This window comes from Osmerus eperlanus, chromosome 18, assembly GCF_963692335.1.
Source record: "Osmerus eperlanus chromosome 18, fOsmEpe2.1, whole genome shotgun sequence".
NCBI classification, from domain to species: Eukaryota; Metazoa; Chordata; class Actinopteri; order Osmeriformes; family Osmeridae; genus Osmerus; species Osmerus eperlanus.
In genome coordinates this window covers 15,035,768-15,057,456 of record NC_085035.1, presented here as the reverse complement: position 1 = coordinate 15,057,456, position 21,689 = coordinate 15,035,768, and the positions used below count along the sequence as shown (strand labels likewise).

Below are 21,689 nucleotides of genomic sequence, written 5' to 3'. Positions count from 1 at the left end.
CTGATAAAATTGTGTCTACAAGAGCCTGCATCTCTCAGTCCTCCTATGACCCTTCGATTCCTTTGCCTTGCACATCTGTATTTGCTCAGTTTGAGCCGGTGTCCCTCTCCATCTTAAAGGACACAGTTAGTCATATGAAGCCCTCTGGTTCCCCTGCAGATGCCATTCCCCCTCGTCTGTTTAAAGAGGTACTTGCGACAATTGGACCAAGCGTCCTTGAGATTGTCAATAGTAGCCTCTCCTCTGGTACAGTACCTGGGGATTTTAAACATGCAGCAGTACGACCCCTACTTAAAAAAAACAGGCCTCGACCCCTCCCTCTGTTCCAACTTCAGGCCCATCTCTAATCTTTTATACATTTCCAAATTTTGTGAAGGTTGTCTACAATCAGTTGTTACCATTCTTAGAAGATAATGGCATCACTGAGCTGTTCCAGTCAGGGTTCAAAGCCCTCCATAGCACAGAGTCAGCACTTTTGAAGGTTTCAAATTATTTACTTCTGTCAACAGACTCTGGAAAGTTTGTTGTCCTAGTGCTTTTAGATTTGTCTGCTGTATTTGACACTTGACCACAGCATTTTAATCTCTCGGCTCGAGCACGGTGTGGGCATCAAGGGTGTCGCCCTTGACTGGTTCCGGTCATACTTCAGAAGCTTCTGTGTAAAAGTTGAGAATTTTGTGTCTTCAACAGCTCCTCTTCCACATGGGGTCCCCCAGGGCTCAATCCTCTGCCCTCTTTTATTTGCTCTTTACTTACTCCCCCTCGGTTCTGTTTTTAGGAAACACAGCATCTCATTTCATTTTTATGCCGACGATTGCCAGATCTATCTTCCATTGGCACAAAACAATGCCCACTCAGTCCAACCACTCAGACTGTCTTAACGACATTAAAGCTTGGCTCTCATTCAATTTTCTTAGTCTTAATGAAAACAAAACTGAAGTAATGATGTTTGGACCAAGTCGTCATTCTTCCCCCAACATTGACCTTGGCTCTCTGTCACTGTATCTTAAGGACTTTGTCACTAATCTGGGGGTCAAGTTTGATACTGATTTTAAATTTGAGAAACAGATCAATGGTGTAGTACAAAAAAGCTTTTATCAACTGTGTCAAATAGCCAAGGTGAAACCTATTTTATCAAGACCTGACTTGGAGAAATTAATCCATGCTTTTATTACGACTCGTCTTAATTATTGTAACTCCTTGTACATAGGGATCAGTCAGACTTCCCTTGCCCGTCTGCAGCTTGTGCAGAACTCTGCTGCATGCCTGCTAACCCAGACCCGCAGGCGTGAGCACATCACTCCCATCCTGGCGTCCCTACACTGGCTCCCTGTGTACCACAGAATACATTTTAAACTTTTGTTATTTGTTTTTAAATGCCTGAGCAACCTTGCTCCACCATATTTATCCGATCTGCTTCAGCCTTGCTACCCATCTTGATCCCTAAGATCAGCCGACCAGATGTTGCTGACAGTCCCTAAAACAAGGCTGAAGCTCAGAGGTGACAGAGCATTTGCCGCTGCTGCACCCAAGCTTTGGAATGAGCTGCCTTTAAATATCAGACAGGCCTCCTCGCTTCCTGTTTTTAAATCTCTTCTAAAAACGCACTTTTACTCCCTTGCCTTTAACTTACCTTAAATTGCAGTGAGCTTGTTTGTTTGTGTTTTTATATTTATTTATTTTATGTCTCAATGTAAAGCACTTTGGCTTTCCCTGTGCTTTTTTAAATGTGCTATATAAATAAAGTTGATTGATTGATGTGACGTCGCACCGGTGTCCACCATCAGGCCCTTTTTGGTGACACCGCTCCCTGGCTCGCTGGTCACAAGCTTGAACACAAAGGTGTTGTCATCCGTCTCCTCGGACACTCCGCGCGCGTTGTCCTACTGCTGCTGCCATCCTCCTCGCCGTGTGGTACTCTCGCCCTGGCTGTACCACTGTTGACCACGCTGACAGTCTCTTACCTTGTGACCTCTCTGGCCACAACGGAAACACACAATGTCCCCGCTCTCGGTGCTGCGCGCACTTGCGCCTGCTGGGGCAGCACTTAGTCTTGAACTCCGCAAAAGAGTGAGGGCCTCATGTACGTACATTCGCAAACGTAGCGTTATTAGCGCCATGGCCAACCCGCAGATTGCGCACGCTGTGATACTTCAGTTTAGGTCGTATTTACGAAACCTGCAGTTCATCGTGTAATCAGCACCTTTCTCCGCCCACTATACCGTACATTGCGCGCATTTAAACGCGCAATTGAATGGGCCTCCTTCTCGCTTTCTGTCATGGATCAGCCAAAGTCCAAACAGCGCAAACAAAAATTCAGTGACAATGAAGTGGATATTCTTGTTCACGAGGTAACTGCAAATTTAAATGTCATACAAGCCCGGAATTCCACACCAACACAAAAAAATGCCATATGGACAGAAATTACAAACAAAATTAATGCAATATCCTCAACACGCAGGCAAGTGGAAGATGTGAAAAAGAGGTGGCAGGATATTAAACGTCGAACTAAAGAAAAAGTAGCTTTTAACAGATCACAGGCAAGGAAAACTGGTGCAGGTTCCCCCGAAGTACAGGAATTGACCACGTTTGAAGAGGTTGTACAGCAAACCCTGGCTGCTGACCAGGTGGAAGGCGTGGAAGGCATTGATACTGCTGAGACCACATTAGAAAATGAAGGTAAGTCTGATTGATTAAGATTAAGATAAGTAGTGGTGATTGTAAATGGAGTGTTTTTATATTTTTGATTGATATCTATAGGCAAACATTTCATTGTTCCCCTTTAGCAAGCACATCTTCAAATGTTGGTGCTACTGCGGCATCCTGTGAAACCTCGTCTCGACCCTCTGCACCCGCACACATGGTGGATGACCTGGATAAAATGCTCTTGACTGAGCAAAGGGGCCAAACGAAGGCGCTACAAAATATCTTGTTAGATGTGCAGCAGATGGGCACATCAGGGATATGAGGCGCGACAGTCGGCGAGTAAAAGATCTTGTGGTTGCAGTGAATGGGATGACGCGAGCTGTCACGAAGTTATGTCGCCAGCAGCAGGAGACTAACAACTGCCTCAAGGCAATCATAGCAGCCATGACCGTAACCTCCAACCCTGCGCCACCCTGCCCTGTGCCATCTCAACCTGCACCACCCAGCCCTGTGCCATCTCAACCTGCACCACCCTGCCCTGTGCCATCTCAACCTGCACCACCCTACCCTGTGCCATCTCAACCTGCACCACCCAGCCCTGTGCCATCTCAACCTGCACCACCCAGCCCTGTGCCATCTCAATCTGCACCACCCTACCCTGTGCCATCTCAACCTGCACCACCCAGCCCTGTGCCATCTCAATCTGCACCACCCTACCCTGTGCCATCTCAACCTGCACCACCCAGCCCTGTGCCATCTCAATCTGCACCACCCAGCCCTGTGCCATCTCAATCTGCACCACCCAGCCCTGTGCCATCTCAACCTGCACCACCCAGCCCTGTGCCATCTCAATCTGCACCACCCTACCCTGTGCCATCTCAATCTGCACCACCCAGCCCTGTGCCATCTCAACCTGCACCACTCAGCCCTGTGCCATCAACTGTACCGACGCGTTGTCTGAGAAAAAGAAAAATCAAGTCTGAACAAACAGTCAGATAAAGCAGCTACTAAAAGGAGATAATAAATACAACATTTTGAAAAACGCAATTGTTTGTCTGGGTTATTTGTAAGATTTTTATCCTCCATTTTTATTTTTACATGGTTCAGTGGGTTATCCTGTTTTTTGTCCAGGCCCGCCCGGCCGCCCGAAACACTGCCCCCTCCTTCCCCAGTTACTAAATGTTAATAAATATATTTTTTAGACTGCTACACATGTTGTACATCATTGGAAAGCTACGATTCTTGTGCTTCCACTTGTACTTCCAGTCAACGTCTTTGTCCGGTGACCAATATTTCAACAAAGCCAGAGGAAAAAGTTGTACTTACCTACCATTACTTCGGAATGGTCCAGGTATGCAAACAACCCATAAAAACCTCATCTGCTTACATTCCCAAAGGTCCAAAGTATATAACCATGTCGAGTAGTTGTCCAAACAATGAATTATATACACACATAGCCACGATCTTGTTGCTTCATTCTTCCTTCTCAAATTATTTTTATTTCAGTCTCTCACGCACTATCGCTCATAGGAGGAGATGTGGTTCGAGTATTTAGGAGTGGATGGTCTTAAAATGTCCGCTACACTCTGCCCTTTCGATTGACACCTTGTTTGACGCACCTAGGTCTGTGCGTCCTGCCCCCCCCCCCCCCCCCACTTAAAGAATGTATAATACATTACAGTACAATTCTTGAACTGTCATCACCAGCTGCATCACGGGCATGGCACCATCTATAATTCCAGTTATTAATATTTGTGGCATCTTAATCACCGAATGCATCACAGGCACTGTGCACTAGCCTGTTTTTTGTCCAGGCCCGCCCGCGGGCCTGGACAACAACTGCCCCCTCCTCCCCCAGTTACTACGCACTAAATGTTAATAAATATATTTTTTAGACTACTACACATGTTATACATCATTGGAAATCCACGATTCTTGTGCTTGTAGATATGTAAACCATTTCAAGATTGAGTCACAACAACAAGTTTAGTCAACGTCTTTGTCCAGTCACTACTTTGTAAACAACACCAAAGCTGTGTTGCAAACGTCTCTACTTACCCTCAAAGGTTCAGTGTCGTCCAGGTATGCAAACAACACATCAAAACTTGATCTGCGTACATTCCCAAGGGTTCAAAGTATCTAACCATGTAAAGTAATTCATCCAAATACAATGTTTTACATTCATGAATAGCCATTATCCTTTGTTTCATTATGCAAGTTAGCCGACGGAAGAAACAACTTGTTCACATAAGTGTTCTTTTCTCCGGTTAGCAATAGAGTATTTACGATATGAAGGCATCAAAATGTCCGTTGAACCCTCCCCTTTCGATTGACACCTTGTTTGACCCAATAGGAGCTTCCATGCCCCGTTGACAGCCCTCTAAAGCCAACTAGGTCTGTGCGTCCTGCCCCCCCCCACTCGTTCTAAACAAATTTCTCGAACTGGCTTTGACGGTCTCTGAAATTAGCTCGTTAGCCTTGTAGCTGAGAGCTAGCTGAAAATGCTAATACCTTATTTGTATGTCTCTGTGGAGCCTTCAAAATAAAAGTTGATAGCGCAATATGGTTGACAGAATCAGTGTTCTTTATGCGCCAATCCTGGGAATCAGATAAAGCACTGCAACGTGTTCATGCTTCAGTTTTTGTGTTTCAGTAATACTAATTAGGGATTTAGCTATTGTATATGATAGTTCTAAGTACCACCTTTCATTAGAGATAACAATTATGAAAAAGAATTCCTTTTTATCCTAAGTATTCGACCTTGGTTACAAAGGGTCATTTTGGAGTCTCCAAAAGGCCCTTTTAGAAAACGCCTGGATGTACTCTTATAAAAACATGTCAAATATGAATATATTGTGGTATTATGTTTGACTTTTGATTTGAATTGGGTAAGGCTTCAACCTGTGGTCCAATTTAGTCTTCCAGCTAATACCTACCACCTCTAGGCCTCTTCAGGCCTCTGTTTTCAAAACAAAATCTAGGCGGAAATAGAAACTTTCACTTTCCTTGTGTTCAAACTTCTATTACTCAACACTAGTATGACTGACAGGGGTCCTGACAACAGGGGAAATAACTTCAGTGTCAGCTTTCAAAAGAGACCATTTACATGCATGTACTCCAAATGGTTCAAGAACAGCTTTCAATTTACTTTGGGTATGCTGTTTAGGCGTTTTCAGGCAAATTTAACAGGATTCCAGAAAGGTTATACAACTCATTTCAACAAGGCATTATTTCACATTAGGTGAAATATCTCTGGACAATATCTTCTCGCAGACGTCTGCCTTCAGCCATCTCATGTTGTGGGTGTACCCCACCCAATGCATCCATGTCTTCTGGTGGCTCCTCCATGTCCTCTGGAACGTCCAGGGGCATGCTGTGGCGAATGGCGATATTGTGCACAATGCAACAAGCGACGACGATTTTGCACACTTTTTCTGGTGTGTACAGAAACGCTCCACCTGTACGGTCCAAGCAGCGCATCCGGTTTTTCAAGAGCCCAAATGTGCGCTCAATCACCCCCCTCGTCTGAATGTGTGCCCGGTTATAATTTCTCTGAGCTGCTGTTGGGTTGTGTACATTACATTTACATTTAGTCATTTAGCAGACGCTCTTATCCAGAGCGACTTACAGAAAGTACAGGGACATTCCCCCCGAGGCAAGTAGGGTGAAGTGCCTTTCCCAAGGACACAACGTCATTGGCCTGGTGGGGAATCAAACCGGCAACCTTCTGATTACTAGACTGATTTCCTAACCGCTCAACCACCTGACTCAAATCAAAAGTCAAACATAATACCACAATATATTCATATTTGACACATGTTTTTATAAGAGTACATCCAGGCGTTTTCTAAAAGGGCCTTTTGGAGACTCCAAAATGACCCTTTGTAACCAAGGTCAAATACTTAGGATAAAAAGGTATTATTTTTCATAATTGTTATCTCTAATGAAAGGTGGTACTTGCCCCCCACAAAAACTGAAGCATGAACACATTGGAGTGCTTTATCTGATTCCCAGGATTGGCGCACAAAGAACACTGATTCTGTCAACCATATTGCGCAATCGACTTTTATTTTGAAGACTCCACAGAGACATACATATACATTTATGTGAACAAGTTGTTTCTTCCGTCAGCTAACTTGCATAATGAAACAAAGGATAATGGATATTCATGAATGTAAAACATTGTATTTGGACGAATTACTTTACATGGTTAGATACTTTGAACCCTTGGGAATGTACGCAGTGTAATGGGGTCATTAGCCATGGTTGTTGGGCATACCCACCATCACCTGCAGCGAAATATAGAACATAATTAAAAGATATTGAAGATAAATTAACGTGTGGTATTAATGCATGGGGTGTTTGATAATGTGTGCAGATACTGCAGATGGCTAGATAAATAGATGTTAGGTTTACTGCATGTGAAACATCCCCATACCAAACAAAAAAAACAATGCTTACCAAGTAGCCACGTCTCTCCAAAAGCCTGCTTGCACAATCTTTGATAGATGGCACTATTGCGGAATATGAAGCTGTCATTGACAGACCCAGGGAATTTGGCCACAACGTTTGTGATCAGCATGTTTGCGTCACATACAACTTGCACATTCATGGAATATGTATGTTTTCTGTTTCTGTAAACGTGTTCCTGGAGTGACGGGGGGACAGTTGGTATGTGGGTACATTCGGAAAGTTGCCGTTGTCAAAAAAGTACTGCTTGATGCGTGTTATTTCGGCATTAGTGGTGGGGAAATGAATGTATTCACTAGTGCGCTGTAGCAAAGCGTTGAGTACTTGTGCTATGATACGGCTGAGTGCAGACTGCGATATTCCCACTGCTGATGCTATGACTGATTGAAATGATCCTGATGCCAAAAATTGGAATGTAGCGAGGAGTTTAACAACTGCTGGAATGGAATGTGAATGCTGAGTCGAAGATTCAATGTAATCTTTGATTTGTTCCAGTAACTGTAATATTGCATGGCTGCTTAATCTGTAACGCGTAATTATTTTGTGTTCACTCAAATCAAAAAGTGTGATCCTTGTGCCAAAAATCCTTTCAGCTTGTCTCCTTTGCCTATGTCGCCGTCTGGCTCGGATTACTGCTGCCATTTCACCAGGAAGCATAAGCGAGTAAACCCGCATCCTGGTTTACGCCTGCTTTTAAAAGGCGGATAATTTTCACCGCAAAATGGAAGCACGCTTTCACGGGCGGTTTCTGTACATACCGCGGAATACATAATTAGGCGCATCTCCTCCCATCTCTTCATGGGAACTCCCACTTTCCCCTTGACCCTCCCGTGAATGCATATGTATGACTCGGAAAAGCGCAATTTGCCATTTTCAGTTCCCGCGACAGGCAGTCTGCGCTTTTACCTCAGTGCGGCATGTTTGTACATACCTCGCCATGCTTTTACGCGCAAATTGCGAAACAAATACGCCTGAAGTGGGCGCAAAAGCGTTAGTACATGAGGCCCTGAGTCTCATCACTTTGAGTGACAAAAATGGAAAAAGGTTTAAATGATTCTGGCAGCCCCTTCAAAATCATTGCAACCAATAGTCCATCGCTTAAAACCTCTCCAGCATTACGCAGCGCTGTGATTGAGGTCTCGGCGCGTATGACAATGAGTCACACTCACTACTCATCTTTTGCAAAGAAGTCAGTTCTGTATACAGGCATACAATGCGGGGCTTACCCTTGCCTGCATAATAGTCACGCCTCTCGCATGACCAGAGACAGACTTTTATCATCAAGGAATTGGAGAAGTTCCGTGTACGCTTCCGCGTTCTTCGCCGCATCCTCAGCCAGTGCGTTTTCTTCCGCGCCATCGGCGGGCCGATTCAAAATTGTGTCCTTCCATTTCTGCAACCGCAGATGGCCCAAAAACTTTGTCTCCCATAGTTCATAGTTCTTTTCGTCTCCGTCCAACACAAGACGAGACCAACGTGAACTCGTACGTTCGCTCATGGTGTGGCACTCCAATCCGTGAGACGCGCATTCAAATGCACATACAAACAAATGTTTCTCGTGGCTACTCACGCCGGATATCTCTGCGCACAAACGTCAAACGCATCTGGGCCCATAACCTGTTAAACAGAGCTTGACTGCTAGATATACCGACTCAATATATATAAACTTGGGAGGACAAATAACATGCAGAGACTGGACGCAAGTTCTGAGAAAACACTCAATTCCTTTATTTGGTGCAGGTGCATCAGCTTATATAGACAGCACATGACACATGACACACACACCTGAAATACATCAGCAATAATTGGGAGCACAATCAGTTGTCAATTATCCAATTAACACTGGGATTGCATGACGTCAACTCCCCAAGCTCAGTTCACAATTCAAGGTTTATATGTCTAAACCAAAAATTATGTTATTAAGAAGTTATTTGTCAGTGGGATGAAAGTAAATATCTGCAAAATAACTGTTAAAATAGCTAGTTTTGAAATTATGTGTTTTAACAGAACATTTTGGTGAAAATGTAACTAATATTTGTAAAAAAACAGACATTGTTGTGTATTTTTAAGTAACAACATTTGGCTGTAATTTTTATGTCAAAATATAAATGTATAGTTTGCCATTGTCTTTCTATCTGTATTTCCTGTAATTCAGAAATACAGAAAAAAAACACGTATAATTTACAGAAAAAGTGTGGTAATTTAATTTTTAAAATTACAGCGTAGAAAAGGGTGCCATTACGGTAATCTCATTGTTGCACATTATAGTTATCAATCAATGCTCACAGATGTAGGCCTATAGCCAGCACACAGGTCTCAAAGTGTTGCCTTTTGATTCGAGGGGTAAATGTGAGTTAAATAAGTAGACATACACATATTCTGTACTCAATGCTGTAATGGCAGTAAGCAGATGAAAATAAGTAGCACCCATTCCCTGGAAGAGGGAGTTATTTATTGTCATCTGTGCAGGCAAACCATTACCTATGCGTCTTTCCTTCTTTCTCTCTCTCTCTCGCAGTACCTCAACCTACATTTATGACATCTCTGTTTGTTTAGTTGCCTTAGGAGATGAGCAGCACATTCTTTCTTTCCATTCAAAGTAGCTCCTCTGACGTTGCTCTCATATTTGAACTTTTGCAGGCTGATATAATTGTAGAGTGCTCGTTTGGTAAGTTTGTCAGCATGTCAATATTCTCTGTTCATTATCCTGAACATGAGTTATTTTCGTAATGCATACCTTTTCTGCAATCAATCAATGTGTTAGAAACCTGTGTATGTGTGTGTTCAGTTCACAGTGGCAGTATGTTATCTGATGTTTTAATTGACAGGTACAGTATTCTTTTTTTCTCTAAGCTATGTCATGAAGTCAGGTGGCTGAGCGGTGGGGGAATCGGGCTAGTAATCCGAAGGTTGCCAGTTCGATTCTTGGTCATGCCAACTGACGTTGTGTCCTTGGGCAAGGCACTTCACCCCACTTGCCTCGGAGGGAATGTCCCTGTACTTACTGTAAGTCGCTCTGGATAAGAGCGTCTGCTAAATGACTAAATGAAATGTAAATGAAGTAGACTTATCAAAAACAATGAGAAATGTATGACATAACAGTCAAAACATACACACAGAATTGCTACTATCATTATATTTAACACAAAGAGCTGTGCTGTCAAGTTTTGGCCTATTACAAGCAACGGGACAATATCCGACAGCAGTTCTTATTGGCTAATATGGACACCTCCCTCATCCAATGCCTTGCCTCTTTGTCTTCTTTTGACATCAGACTCCTGTGAATTTTTCAGGGTGACCTATTTACCACTGTGGTCTCCTCCACATCCTTCTAAGTGCCACTGTATGGGTGTGGGCCCACAGGGAGTCATGTTTACACTACAAATACTATAACTTCCCAGAAATGACTGGGTCTGGAGCAGTAAGCTCCTTATTTACACGTCCACAAACAGGCTTGCTCTGACAAGTGCGCTTGTCAAGTCATTAAGAGGCAAAACACACACCAGCAGATTTAACACACACACACACAAGCTTATTCAAAAAGATCAAATGCATAATTACACACAATTCCCAAACCCAACACACACACCGAACACACAACACACAAACACCCTGCCCAAATGCCAGAATTTCAGTTTGGACTTTTTTCCATTTCGTAATCTCCCACAGGCGCTCCAGTTTAAACAGAGAGGCCTACTCACCAGATCCAGGAATGTCTCCTGAAGGGGAAGTTGTTCACGTGCATCATTTTCGTCTCCCGTCCTACCTGAGCGCGACCAGCCTTCATTTAAGCTAAAGGTTAAGGGAGGGAGGAGGCCACTTGCTTTGTTCTGCTACTACAAAACAGACCTCAAGCCTCAAAAGCTTTGCCTGATGGCTTAGTTCCCTCTTCCCTTTCTCATAATTCTGAAGTTCGAAATTCACTCAACGCTTTGGGGGGTTTCAATGTGGTAGAGGAAGACATTATCCCTGTGGCATCTTGGAGTAAAGTTATTATCCTGGAGAAAAAATTTAGGTCACGGGTATCCACTACAGCAACATGGTAAATATTGGTCCAGGGTGCAGAGGTAAGGCAGAAAACGATGTGTGTGCAACAATACTTGGGTATATATGGCTCTACTTCTTACAGCCTTTTTGGCTAAGTAAAAAATAATCTGTCAAGAAGACTCTCTTTCCCTTTAAGATTGGCATGGTTGTCTCTCTTCTGCCTTTTCCTGGGAAGTCTTCCAGCCAGGACATCAAACTCCTTCCGGTACTTAGTCATTGTGAAGAAAACTCATCACTGGATTCCATCAAATGCTTTCCTGTTTTCGGAATCTTCCCCTTCAGTTGCCCTGCCTCTTTCAATCACACTGGACATCTAAGTGGAATAACAATGTTCTCTGAGAAAACCCTTGCAACCCTGAACCCAAACATATTTTTGTCTGATGCCATCGTCAACAAAACAGAAGCTCAGCCTTTATTTTTCTTTTGTTGATGTCATTGGTCAGTCGAACCCATGGGGGTGGCTTAACTTCCACTCATATTCAGCTATTATTGCTTTATTTATTCTCCCTTTTAAAAACGTCTAAAGGGCCAAAAAGACAACACTCACAGACACAAATAATTGCTAGTGAAAGGCTCATCCAATTGGAACCCAAAACAATATGCCCATCGATCTTTGATATCCAGCACTAGCAAGATACATTACAGGTGCTACTGTGCAACCAATGACAATTGTATTTCTTTGCGTTTCACCATCTTGTTTAATCCTTTTATGACAGCAGATATTTGAGTTTCAAGGCTGGGGGAAAGCTTGGTAGCGGTACATATCTCCACAGAGGTAGTATAAATGACCTTGGTGTATTCTGTGAGCAAGGTCCCTGGTTTCTGGTTGGTGCTGTGGTCCTCCTGGTCTCCTGGTCATATCCCACAGAAACCCAGCAAAGAAGGGGTGACGGGGGGACTGTAGGAGGAGACACCTAGGAGGATATCCCATTCAATGAAACATCAAGCTGTGTGAAAAACTCCTAAGCCCTGTAGCGTGTGTGGGACATGCACATATAGTATACACACACACACAGACTAACACACACACACACTAACAGCGCATGCACACACTCAACAGACAATCTAAAGTACCTTTGCCAGATCACAGTTATAAACACTGTCACTTCTCCTCACACTCGACAAAAACACCTCAGTCATATACACACTATCTCCCTGTCTGTGTCCCTCATGCTCAGTTCTCTGTGAAGGAATAAACCTCTCCAATCCAGAGGTGCCTCTGAACCGTCCTTATAATTCTTAAGAAGGTTCCAGTAAGGTAGGATCCTATATGACTGCCTTCAGCTGGCCGGCTCCATGAAAACCCTTTGCTTATGTCCATCAGTGTCCATTTCCAAAGAAGCCCTGTCCTGTCTGTCTGTGGGCTTCAGAACCAGTTACAGTCAGCAGCAGTGTAACTGTGAGTGCGAGACAGGCGAGTGTATGTGTGTGTGCTCACTAATCTCGGAGGCACCGTCAGTCAGTGGGGCCTCTCATAAGGGGTTTTCCTACAAGCAGTGTGGTGCAGTTTTTGAAATGACTAGGTTTGTCACAATGTTCATTATGTACCAAATCTTTTACGGAAGTAGGAAAAGTTCCACAGTGTGTCCGTCAAAATGTTGGAACATTCTGAACTATGAATCCTCAAAATAACTTAATCACATATCCAACACTCATGAAACGGATTCCCATTTTTCATATTTTAAAATCCCATTACAGTTCTTTATCCTATCATTTTAAAAGTCAGAATTGAGAGAATATCTTAAATCGAACTGTCCCTCAAGCCCTTTAAGAACTACAGGATTGCCGAGTCTGAAGTGAACCAAATGCTCTGTACTTTTGCAGAGACAGGGCAGCAAGACCTTTAGTGGGCCCCATCATGCTTTGTTCATGCCATTTTAGGACAAGTAGTAAATTGTAAACAGGCAACTTTCCAGTAATGCGAAGCTGAAGTCATTACTCTCTCTTGGTTTTTTTACTTGTTTGGTTGGGTCTTTATATGGACACATACATCTCTTACATTTACAGCAACATGACATTGTGTAGTCAGTAGACATGGTAATATCAAATAACAATCAATTTCCAGATATTCACTGCAGTTAAACAGGGCTCCAAGTGCTCCTGTCCACAGCGTCAAGAGCAGTGATGACTGTCAGTCTACTCTCCCCATTTACTCACAGGGCAGCATGACGGGAGACGTCACTTTGTCTCAGGTGCGCTCCAGCGACAGCCTGACGCCAAAAGTCACTTAGTATCACTGAGCTCCGCACAGCTCAGTCTCCTCTGAGAGATGTGGCCTTTGCCAGAACAGTAGCAGCCGTCACATCCAGCTGTCAACCTTACACAGCATGGTTGGAGAGAATAGAATGGAGATGTGGAGAAACTGCTGTGAATGGTTTTACATCAGGTTGTACTCTGACAGACGTAAAGACACATGATATAGCCCTTACAACACACACACACACACAATGCTACAACCTACATGCCAGCCTACCTACCTACCCAGTAATGTTTAATTAGTTTCATCTGAAAGCAGCTATAGAACAATTTCTTGGTCCAGGGGTTTTATGATCCCTAAAACGTGGATAAATGATCACAGTTCTGCTACTAGCACTACTAATAGCATGAACTTCTCTACTAAGTACAGTTATTGTGGAACATGTTGTCACATACTTAAATGCAGATTTGATTGATACAGATGCAGTTGTAAGAGTCAATACCACAAACAGCAATGTCACTGGGCTCCGGTGGAAGGGGGAATAGGGAAAGAGATAAAGAGATGCACATTTCCTCAAAGTCACACTCATGACAGGAATGTGTACCCCACACACCATCTTCACAGGTCACCTCATAAGAGAATGTAAGACCCAGACACACATGCAAACAAACAAGTGAGCCCACACACAAGAGTATCTTCCTCCCAAAGTGATACCTTCTTTACTTCCATCATTGATGTACGATTTAGGGAAAAGTAATCTGGCTTTGACACATGCTTTGTTCTGTGATTCATTGCAAGTGCTAGGTTTTATGATTAACCCTTGTGTTATCTTCGGGTCATTCTGACCCATCAGTCATTGTGACCCACCGTCGTATTGCGACAAATTTACCTCATACAAAAACAAAGTGAAGCATTTTCTTTTAACTGTCGGGCTGTCTCAGACCCCCCACATTGGAATGGTTAAAATAAATTTATTTTTATTTGTTTTTGTATTGGGTAAAATTGGGTAAACACAACAATGGTTCGTTATGAACCTTTGGGTCATGTGACCCGAAGGCAGCACGAGGGTTAAGACCAGTTTGCCATTAAAAATAAATTGAACAAATCTTCATCCACACCCTCTAGCTTTTTGGGAGAAGAAAAAAAGGTTTGTTACCACAGATGTTCAGCTTGGGCATGCCCCTAAAAAGCTAAACTACAGCTGCACTCCTTCACTTACTCAGTTTAGTATTTTGTGTATCACACCCAATTCATCATCTGTGTCTGATGAACACACTCATTGTGTGTTTGCGTACTGTATGCGTAAGTTTGTGTGCATCTGCTAGGTTGCCTTTATCTGAGGATCCCAATGAATCACTATCAATCTCATCCATAGACTGTATATACGTAGATGGACGACACATCTCCACTCTCTTCCACTGTACAAACATATCCTGGATACGGGTGCTGCCATCTGGTGGTGTCGGTGTAGTAGTGATCAGGTGGTGGAGCCGCGGAATCGAGGTCCCACCCATACACTCGCCTGACCCAATCGCGAGCATACGCTTCCTGAACTTTTCACAGCCTGGCTGCTCAAATGTTAAAGCTAGCAGTCTTTCCCGCTGGTTGTGCTGGGACTGAAGGCTTGTTAAAATAAGGTAAATACAACAACTAACCACGTCGTCATATTTCAAAAGTCACACATCTTAACATACTATATTTCAAGTAACGTGATGTTCATTATAATTGAAATTAAACAGCCTATCACAACTTGGTGGACAGCAAAATCATCTATCTTTGGGAGTCAGATGGCTGAGCAGTTAGCGAATCAGGCTATTAATCAGAAGGTTGCCGGTTGCAGGTTTGATTCCTGGCCGTGCAAAATTACGTTGTGTCCTTGGGCAAGGCACTTCCGTGGCAAAAATTTAAAAACAAAAGACTGTGCAACATGTGTGCATAGTAAAAAATGTATAATACATTACAGTACAATTCTTGAACTGTCATCACCAGCTGCATCACGGGCACGTCACTATCTATAATCCCAGTTATTAATATGTGTGGCATCTTAATCACCGAATGCATTGCGGGCACTGTGCACTAGTGAATATAGCAACAGGAACAATGTTCGTACGACTTTATAAAGGATGCATATCTTAAAGTTATGTATTGTGCTTATTAAAGTTATGTCTTATGAACTTAGAAGTGTGCTCAGGCTTAAACATTGTGTCTCACACAGGGTGTGAGCGAATAGTGTCTTACTGAGTGTACTTTGTGACTGCCATCTGACTCTGCGCCTTTAGCATATTTAGGCGATTAGCACTGCAGAGGCAGCCTCGTCTGGCAGCCTTGGTGCATAAATACTCGGTCGAACAAAGACAGGGAGGCTACCTGCGGGAGTCCACCGAGGATGGCCGACGAGGCGGATCACCTCTTCTGATAAGCATCACCCTATTTGTATTCTAATCCACCTAGAACATATTCATAGCTAGCATGTGTTTCTTCAGCATTCCCGTTCATTACACTACTCGTAGACGTAGATATATCACAAAGTATATACGGTCAACTTCTAACCTTCACTACCTATCCAGATCTTCTCCACCTGCCCTCTCTCTTTCTATAGGGCTCTGGAACTGCCAGTCTGCTGTGAACAAGGCAGACTTCATCCCAGCGTTTGCATCTCATGCTTCTCTTCATGCCCTTGCGCTGACAGAGACATGGATCCGCCCTGAGAACACTGCAACTCTAGCTGCTCTCTCCGTCAACCACTCCTTCACTCACTCACCCCGCTCAACCGGGCGGGGTGGTGGGACAGGGTTGCTTCTTTCCCCACATATTAAATACACATCCACACCACTCCCTGTTACTGCCAAATCATTTGAACACCATTATGTGATGCTAACTGATCCTATCAAAGCATGCTTAATTGTTCTTTATCGCCCACCAGGCCCGCTAGCCGACTTTGTGGAGGAGCTGGACATGCTCCTCAGCGTCCTCCCGGATGATGGAACCCCCCTGATAGTCCTTGGGGACTTCAACATCCACCTCCAAGGAACGCAGGCCGTCGACTTCTTGTCTCTCCTGACCTCCTTTGACCTGACGCTGCTGAGCACACCGGCAACCCACAAGGCAGGCATACAGCTAGACCTCATCCTGACACGTAACTGTATCACTGACCTAACCTCTGTAACCCCACTGCATATTTCTGATCACTACTTTATCCAATTCTCTGTCTCTCTCCCTCCAACTCCTCCTACCTCCCCTCCCCTTGTAACTTTCCGGCGCAACCTCCGCTCCCTATCCCCCTCCCATTTCTCCTCTATTGTAACATCCTCCCCCCCATTGACGAGTTCTCGTCCCACCCCACTAACACTGCCACCGACACCTTCTTAACCACTTTAACTGCATCACTTGACTCTCTCTGTCCCCTGTCAACCAGGCCTGCGCGATCTTCTCCCTCCTGCCCGTGGCTTACGGATGTTATTCGTGAAGAACGGTCCACCCTTTGGGCAGCTGAGAGGAGATGGCGCAAGTCCAAAAGCGGTCTGGACCTTGATAAGTATCACTCCCTCCTCAAATCCTTCTCTTCTCACATAACTGGTGCTAAAACCCTCTACTTTCTGAACAAAATTAACTCCGCTTCAAACCCCCACAAACTTTTTTCTACCTTCTCCACCCTTCTTAACCCACCTCCCCCACCCCCTCCCTGCACCCTGACAGCAGACAACTTCTCCTCCTTCTTTGAGAAAAAAGTCGCCGACATTAGCAGTCGGTTCACTAAACCCACCTTTCCTACCCTCTCACCCTCCATGACTGACCCAACTAAATGTCTAAACTCTTTTTCTCCCCTGTCTGAGGCAGAGATCTCTGACCTCATTCTCTCTCATCGCCCCACCTCCTGTCCCCTTGATCCTATCCCCTCCCCTCTCTTTCAAACCATCTCCCCCTCCATCATAACTTTTCTTCTCCATGTCCTAAACTCCTCTCTTACCTCCGGCACCTTCCCCTCTGCCTTCAAACAGGCTAGAGTTACCCCTCTACTCAAAAAACCCTCCCTTAACCCTGCCATCCTCCAGAACTACAGACCAGTATCACTGCTACCCTTCTTTTCAAAAACAATTGAACATGCTGTATCTAACCAACTGTCAAACTTTCTCTCTCAGAACAACCTGCTTGACCCCAACCAATCGGGCTTCAAGACTGGCCACTCCACAGAGACTGCTCTCCTTTCAGTCACCACTGCCCTCCAGTCTGCCAGAGCGGCTTCCAGGTCATCCGTCATCATTCTGCTGGACCTTTCTGCAGCGTTTGATACGGTTAACCACCAGATCCTGCTCTCCAGACTTTCTGAGATGGGCATCACTGGCACTGCACTCCAGTGGATCTCATCCTACCTGTCGGGAAGATCCTACCAGGTCTCCTGGGGAGGCAAACTGTCAGGCCCTCGCCAGCTCTCCACTGGTGTCCCACTGGGCTCCGTCCTTGGACCCCTCCTCTTCTCTCTGTACACCACCTCACTTGGACCAATCATCACCTCCCATGGCTTCTCCTACCACTGCTACGCTGACGACACGCAGCTGTACCTGTCGTTCCCCCCGACCGATCCGGGGATCTCAGCTAGGATTGAGGCCTGCCTCACAGACATCTCCGCCTGGATGACCGAGCACCACCTCCAGCTGAACCTCGCCAAAACAGAACTTCTCATCATCCCGGCTAAACCCTCCATCTCCCACGATCTCTCAATCACCCTGGGATCTGCGACGGTGACCCCTTCATCCTCTGCCAGGAACCTTGGGGTTACCATGGACGACAAGCTCTCCCTCACGGCCCACATTGCTGCAGTCTCCCGGTCGTGTAGATTCACCCTCTACAACATCCGGAAGATCAGGAGATACCTGTCTGAGCACTCCACCCAGCTGCTAGTCCAAGCAGTTGTCCTCTCCAAGTTGGACTATTGCAACTCGCTGCTCGCTGGTCTACCAGCATGTGCAACCCGCCCTCTTCAGAGGATTCAGAACGCAGCAGCCCGCCTGGTCTACAATCTACCCAGACGCTCCCATGTTACCCCGCTCCTCATCTCTCTCCACTGGCTACCTATCATGGCCCGTATCAGATTCAAGACCCTGGTATTGACCTTCCGAGCGGTGAACGGGACTGCACCCGTCTACATCAAGTCTCTCCTGCAGCTTTACACCCCCACCCGTCACCTACGGTCTTCTTCAGACAACCGCCTGGTGGTCCCACCGCTCAAGACCGCCCGGTCCCAACACAAGCTCTTCTCCTGTCTGGCCCCCCAGTGGTGGAATCAACTCCCCACCTCCATCAGAGACACTGACTGTCTCTCCACCTTCAAGAAAAGGCTCAAGACGCACTTGTTCCGGGAGTACAATGGTACTTAGGAATGGTTCGCTTGACCCGATGTTAGTTCCCTCAAGGATCACAATGACTCTTGCTCAGAGACTTGTTGCTCTTGTGGTTAGTGGTAACTGATTTAAAATTGTTTGTACTCGCTGTGATATATTGTTTTTTATTATTGTTGCTTGTCTTTTTTTCACAGGTACACTTGCACTTATAGCAGTTCATGTTGTTTAATTGTAACTTGTTTAACTACATGCTCTTATGGTTCTTCCCTTTGGCACTTACTTTGGTTGTTCACAATGTGTGCTTCATGTTTTGGCTACTCGCAATGTTTTGTGGCTTATCTCGTTGTTATGATCAGTGACCTATGCACTTTGTAAAGCTCTCTCTTGGAAGTCGCTTTGGATAAAAGCGTCTGCTAAATGAATAAATGTAAATGTAATGTAAATGTAAAAACATTATTGAAAAAGTAAATGGTGTGGAAGTAGGCCAGACATTATTAGAATAATATGGTGTATATTTGAGATTTTTTGACACAAGTTTGAAAAAGATATTGAGATCAGCGAGGATTTCATGCTATTTTCAGAGATTAGCGATTAATTGGAATTTTATTCAAAACTTTATTGGAAAAATAAAGGGTGTGGAAGTAGTCCAGACATTATTAGAATAATCTGGTGTATATTTGAGATTTTTTGACACACATTTGAAAAAGATATTGAGATTCGTGAAGATTTCATGCTATTTGTAGAGATTAACGATTTTCTATCATTTTTTAAAAAGTTTAATTGAAAAAGTAAAGGGTGTGGAAGTAGGCCAGACATTATTAGAATAATCTGGTTTATATTTGAGATTTTTTGACACAAATTTGAAAAAGATATTGAGATTAGTGAAGATTTCATGCTATTTTCAGAGATTAGCGATTTTCTGGTGAGGTGAACATTGTTTTTTAACACATTTAGAATAATACCTATCTTTTTTGAACTGTCATGCAGATATTAACATAACATTCCCTGTTGATCTATAGATGGCTAAGCAGGTTGTGCAAAGCTTTCCAAACCTCCCCCAGCAAATAACTCTAGACCCCTCCAAGCCAGCTATGGCAAAGAAGAGACTGGAGTTTGCGGAGACACTTATAGGAAGCTCAGGTTTGTAATAACAAATTGAAACAATACATTTAAACACATACTGTATTTATGGATTTACTGACTGTTGAATATCTATCAGTCTTCAAAAGAGAGTCCTGTTGCAGTTTGTGTGGACGTGAGTCAGCACCAATGGGAGGGAAACCAGTGACTGATTGGGTAAGTAATTTATTTTCACTTAAATATGACACACAAGTTCTATAGGGGGTCAGATGGCTGAACGGTTAGGGAATCTGGCTTTTAATAAGAAGGTTGCCCGTTCTATTCTGGCCGTGCAAAATTATGTTGTGTCCTTGGGCAAGGCACTACACCCTACTTGCCTCGGGGGAATGTCCCTGTACTCACTGTAAGTCGCTCTGGATAAGAGCGTCTGCTAAATGACTAAATGTATGTCTCCACTGGAACTGCATGACTATCAGTTTAGTCTAGAAATGTGTAACTACAAAGCAACCAGATGATTGGAGAGTCTCTACATACTTTAAAAACAATAAAGACCAGGCTAAACATACAGTGATAATGGCAACATATCTCCCTCTGGCATGAAGGTCAGACTACAGTATTACAAATTGCATAGCTTGTAATGAGAAAGTATAACTAGTCTTTTGAAATTGGATGATGTTAATCCCATAGTAATGAACAGTTTTGCTATATCTTAAACACTGTTTTTATTCAGTGAATAGTGTTTGGAATAATCCTTTGACGTCTGAATGAACAACAATTGCTACTCTCATTAATACTCTTCTACTTGACATTATATAGATTGCATGCTCTGAATGCATGAGGTGGTATCATGCAGAGTGCTTGGACATGACCCACAGAGAGTTCAACGCCGCAAGACAAGAAACAGACTGGAAATGCCTTGCCTGCAACAGACGGAGTGCCTGAAAATGTCCTGCACTAAAAATAATGTCTTTGTTTTAATAAATGACTAATACCACAGTAATAAAGATTTGAGTTATGATGTTTAGCGTGGATTTCATGCTATTTTCAGAGATTAGCGATTTTCTATCATTTAAAAAAAAGTTTTATTGAAAAAGTAAAGGGTGTGGAAGTAGGCCAGACATTATTAGAATAATCTGGCGTGTATTTTTGATTTTTTGAAACAAGTTTGAAAAAGATATTGAGATTAGTGAAGATTTCATGCTATTTTCAGAGATTAGCGATTTTCTATCATTCTTTTAAAACAAATATTGAAAAAGTAAAGGGTGTGGAAGTAGGCAAGACATTATTAGAATAATCTGGTGTATATTTGAGATTTTTTGACACAAATTTGAAAAAGATATTGAGATTAGTGAAGATTTCATGCTATTTTCAAAGAGATTAGCGATTAATTGGAATTTTATTCAAAACTTTATTGGAAACGTAAAGGGTGTGGAAGTAGGCCAGACATTATTAGAATAATCTGGTGTATATTTAAGATTTATTGACAAAAAAATGAAAAAGATATTGAGATTAGCGAGGATTTCATGCTATTTTCAGAGATTAGCGATTTTCTATAATTTTTTTTAAACTTGGGCTCCGTCCTTGGACCCCTCCTCTTCTCTCTGTACACCACCTCACTTGGACCAATCATCACCTCCCATGGCTTCTCCTACCACTGCTACGCTGACGACACGCAGCTGTACCTGTCGTTCCCCCCGACCGATCCGGGGATCTCAGCTAGGATTGAGGCCTGCCTCACAGACATCTCCGCCTGGATGACCGAGCACCACCTCCAGCTGAACCTCGCCAAAACAGAACTTCTCATCATCCCGGCTAAACCCTCCATCTCCCACGATCTCTCAATCACCCTGGGATCTGCGACAGTGACCCCTTCATCCTCTGCCAGGAACCTTGGGGTTACCATGGACGAC

At 43.8% G+C, this 21,689-nt stretch overlaps 1 protein-coding gene across 1 annotated transcript in view; it reads right to left on the bottom strand.

Moving 5' to 3' along the window:
• The window catches only part of LOC134038961 (cAMP-specific 3',5'-cyclic phosphodiesterase 4D-like), a 159,406-nt gene extending 146,844 nt beyond the window's left edge, over window positions 1–12,562 (bottom strand). Inside the window, exon 1 of the mRNA XM_062484688.1 lies at window positions 10,818–12,562. Within this exon, the coding sequence (XP_062340672.1) occupies window positions 10,818–10,903 (86 nt within the window). The 5' untranslated portion in view covers window positions 10,904–12,562. The remainder of the gene's footprint in view (window positions 1–10,817) is intronic.
• Window positions 12,563–21,689: the final 9,127 nt, after the last annotated feature.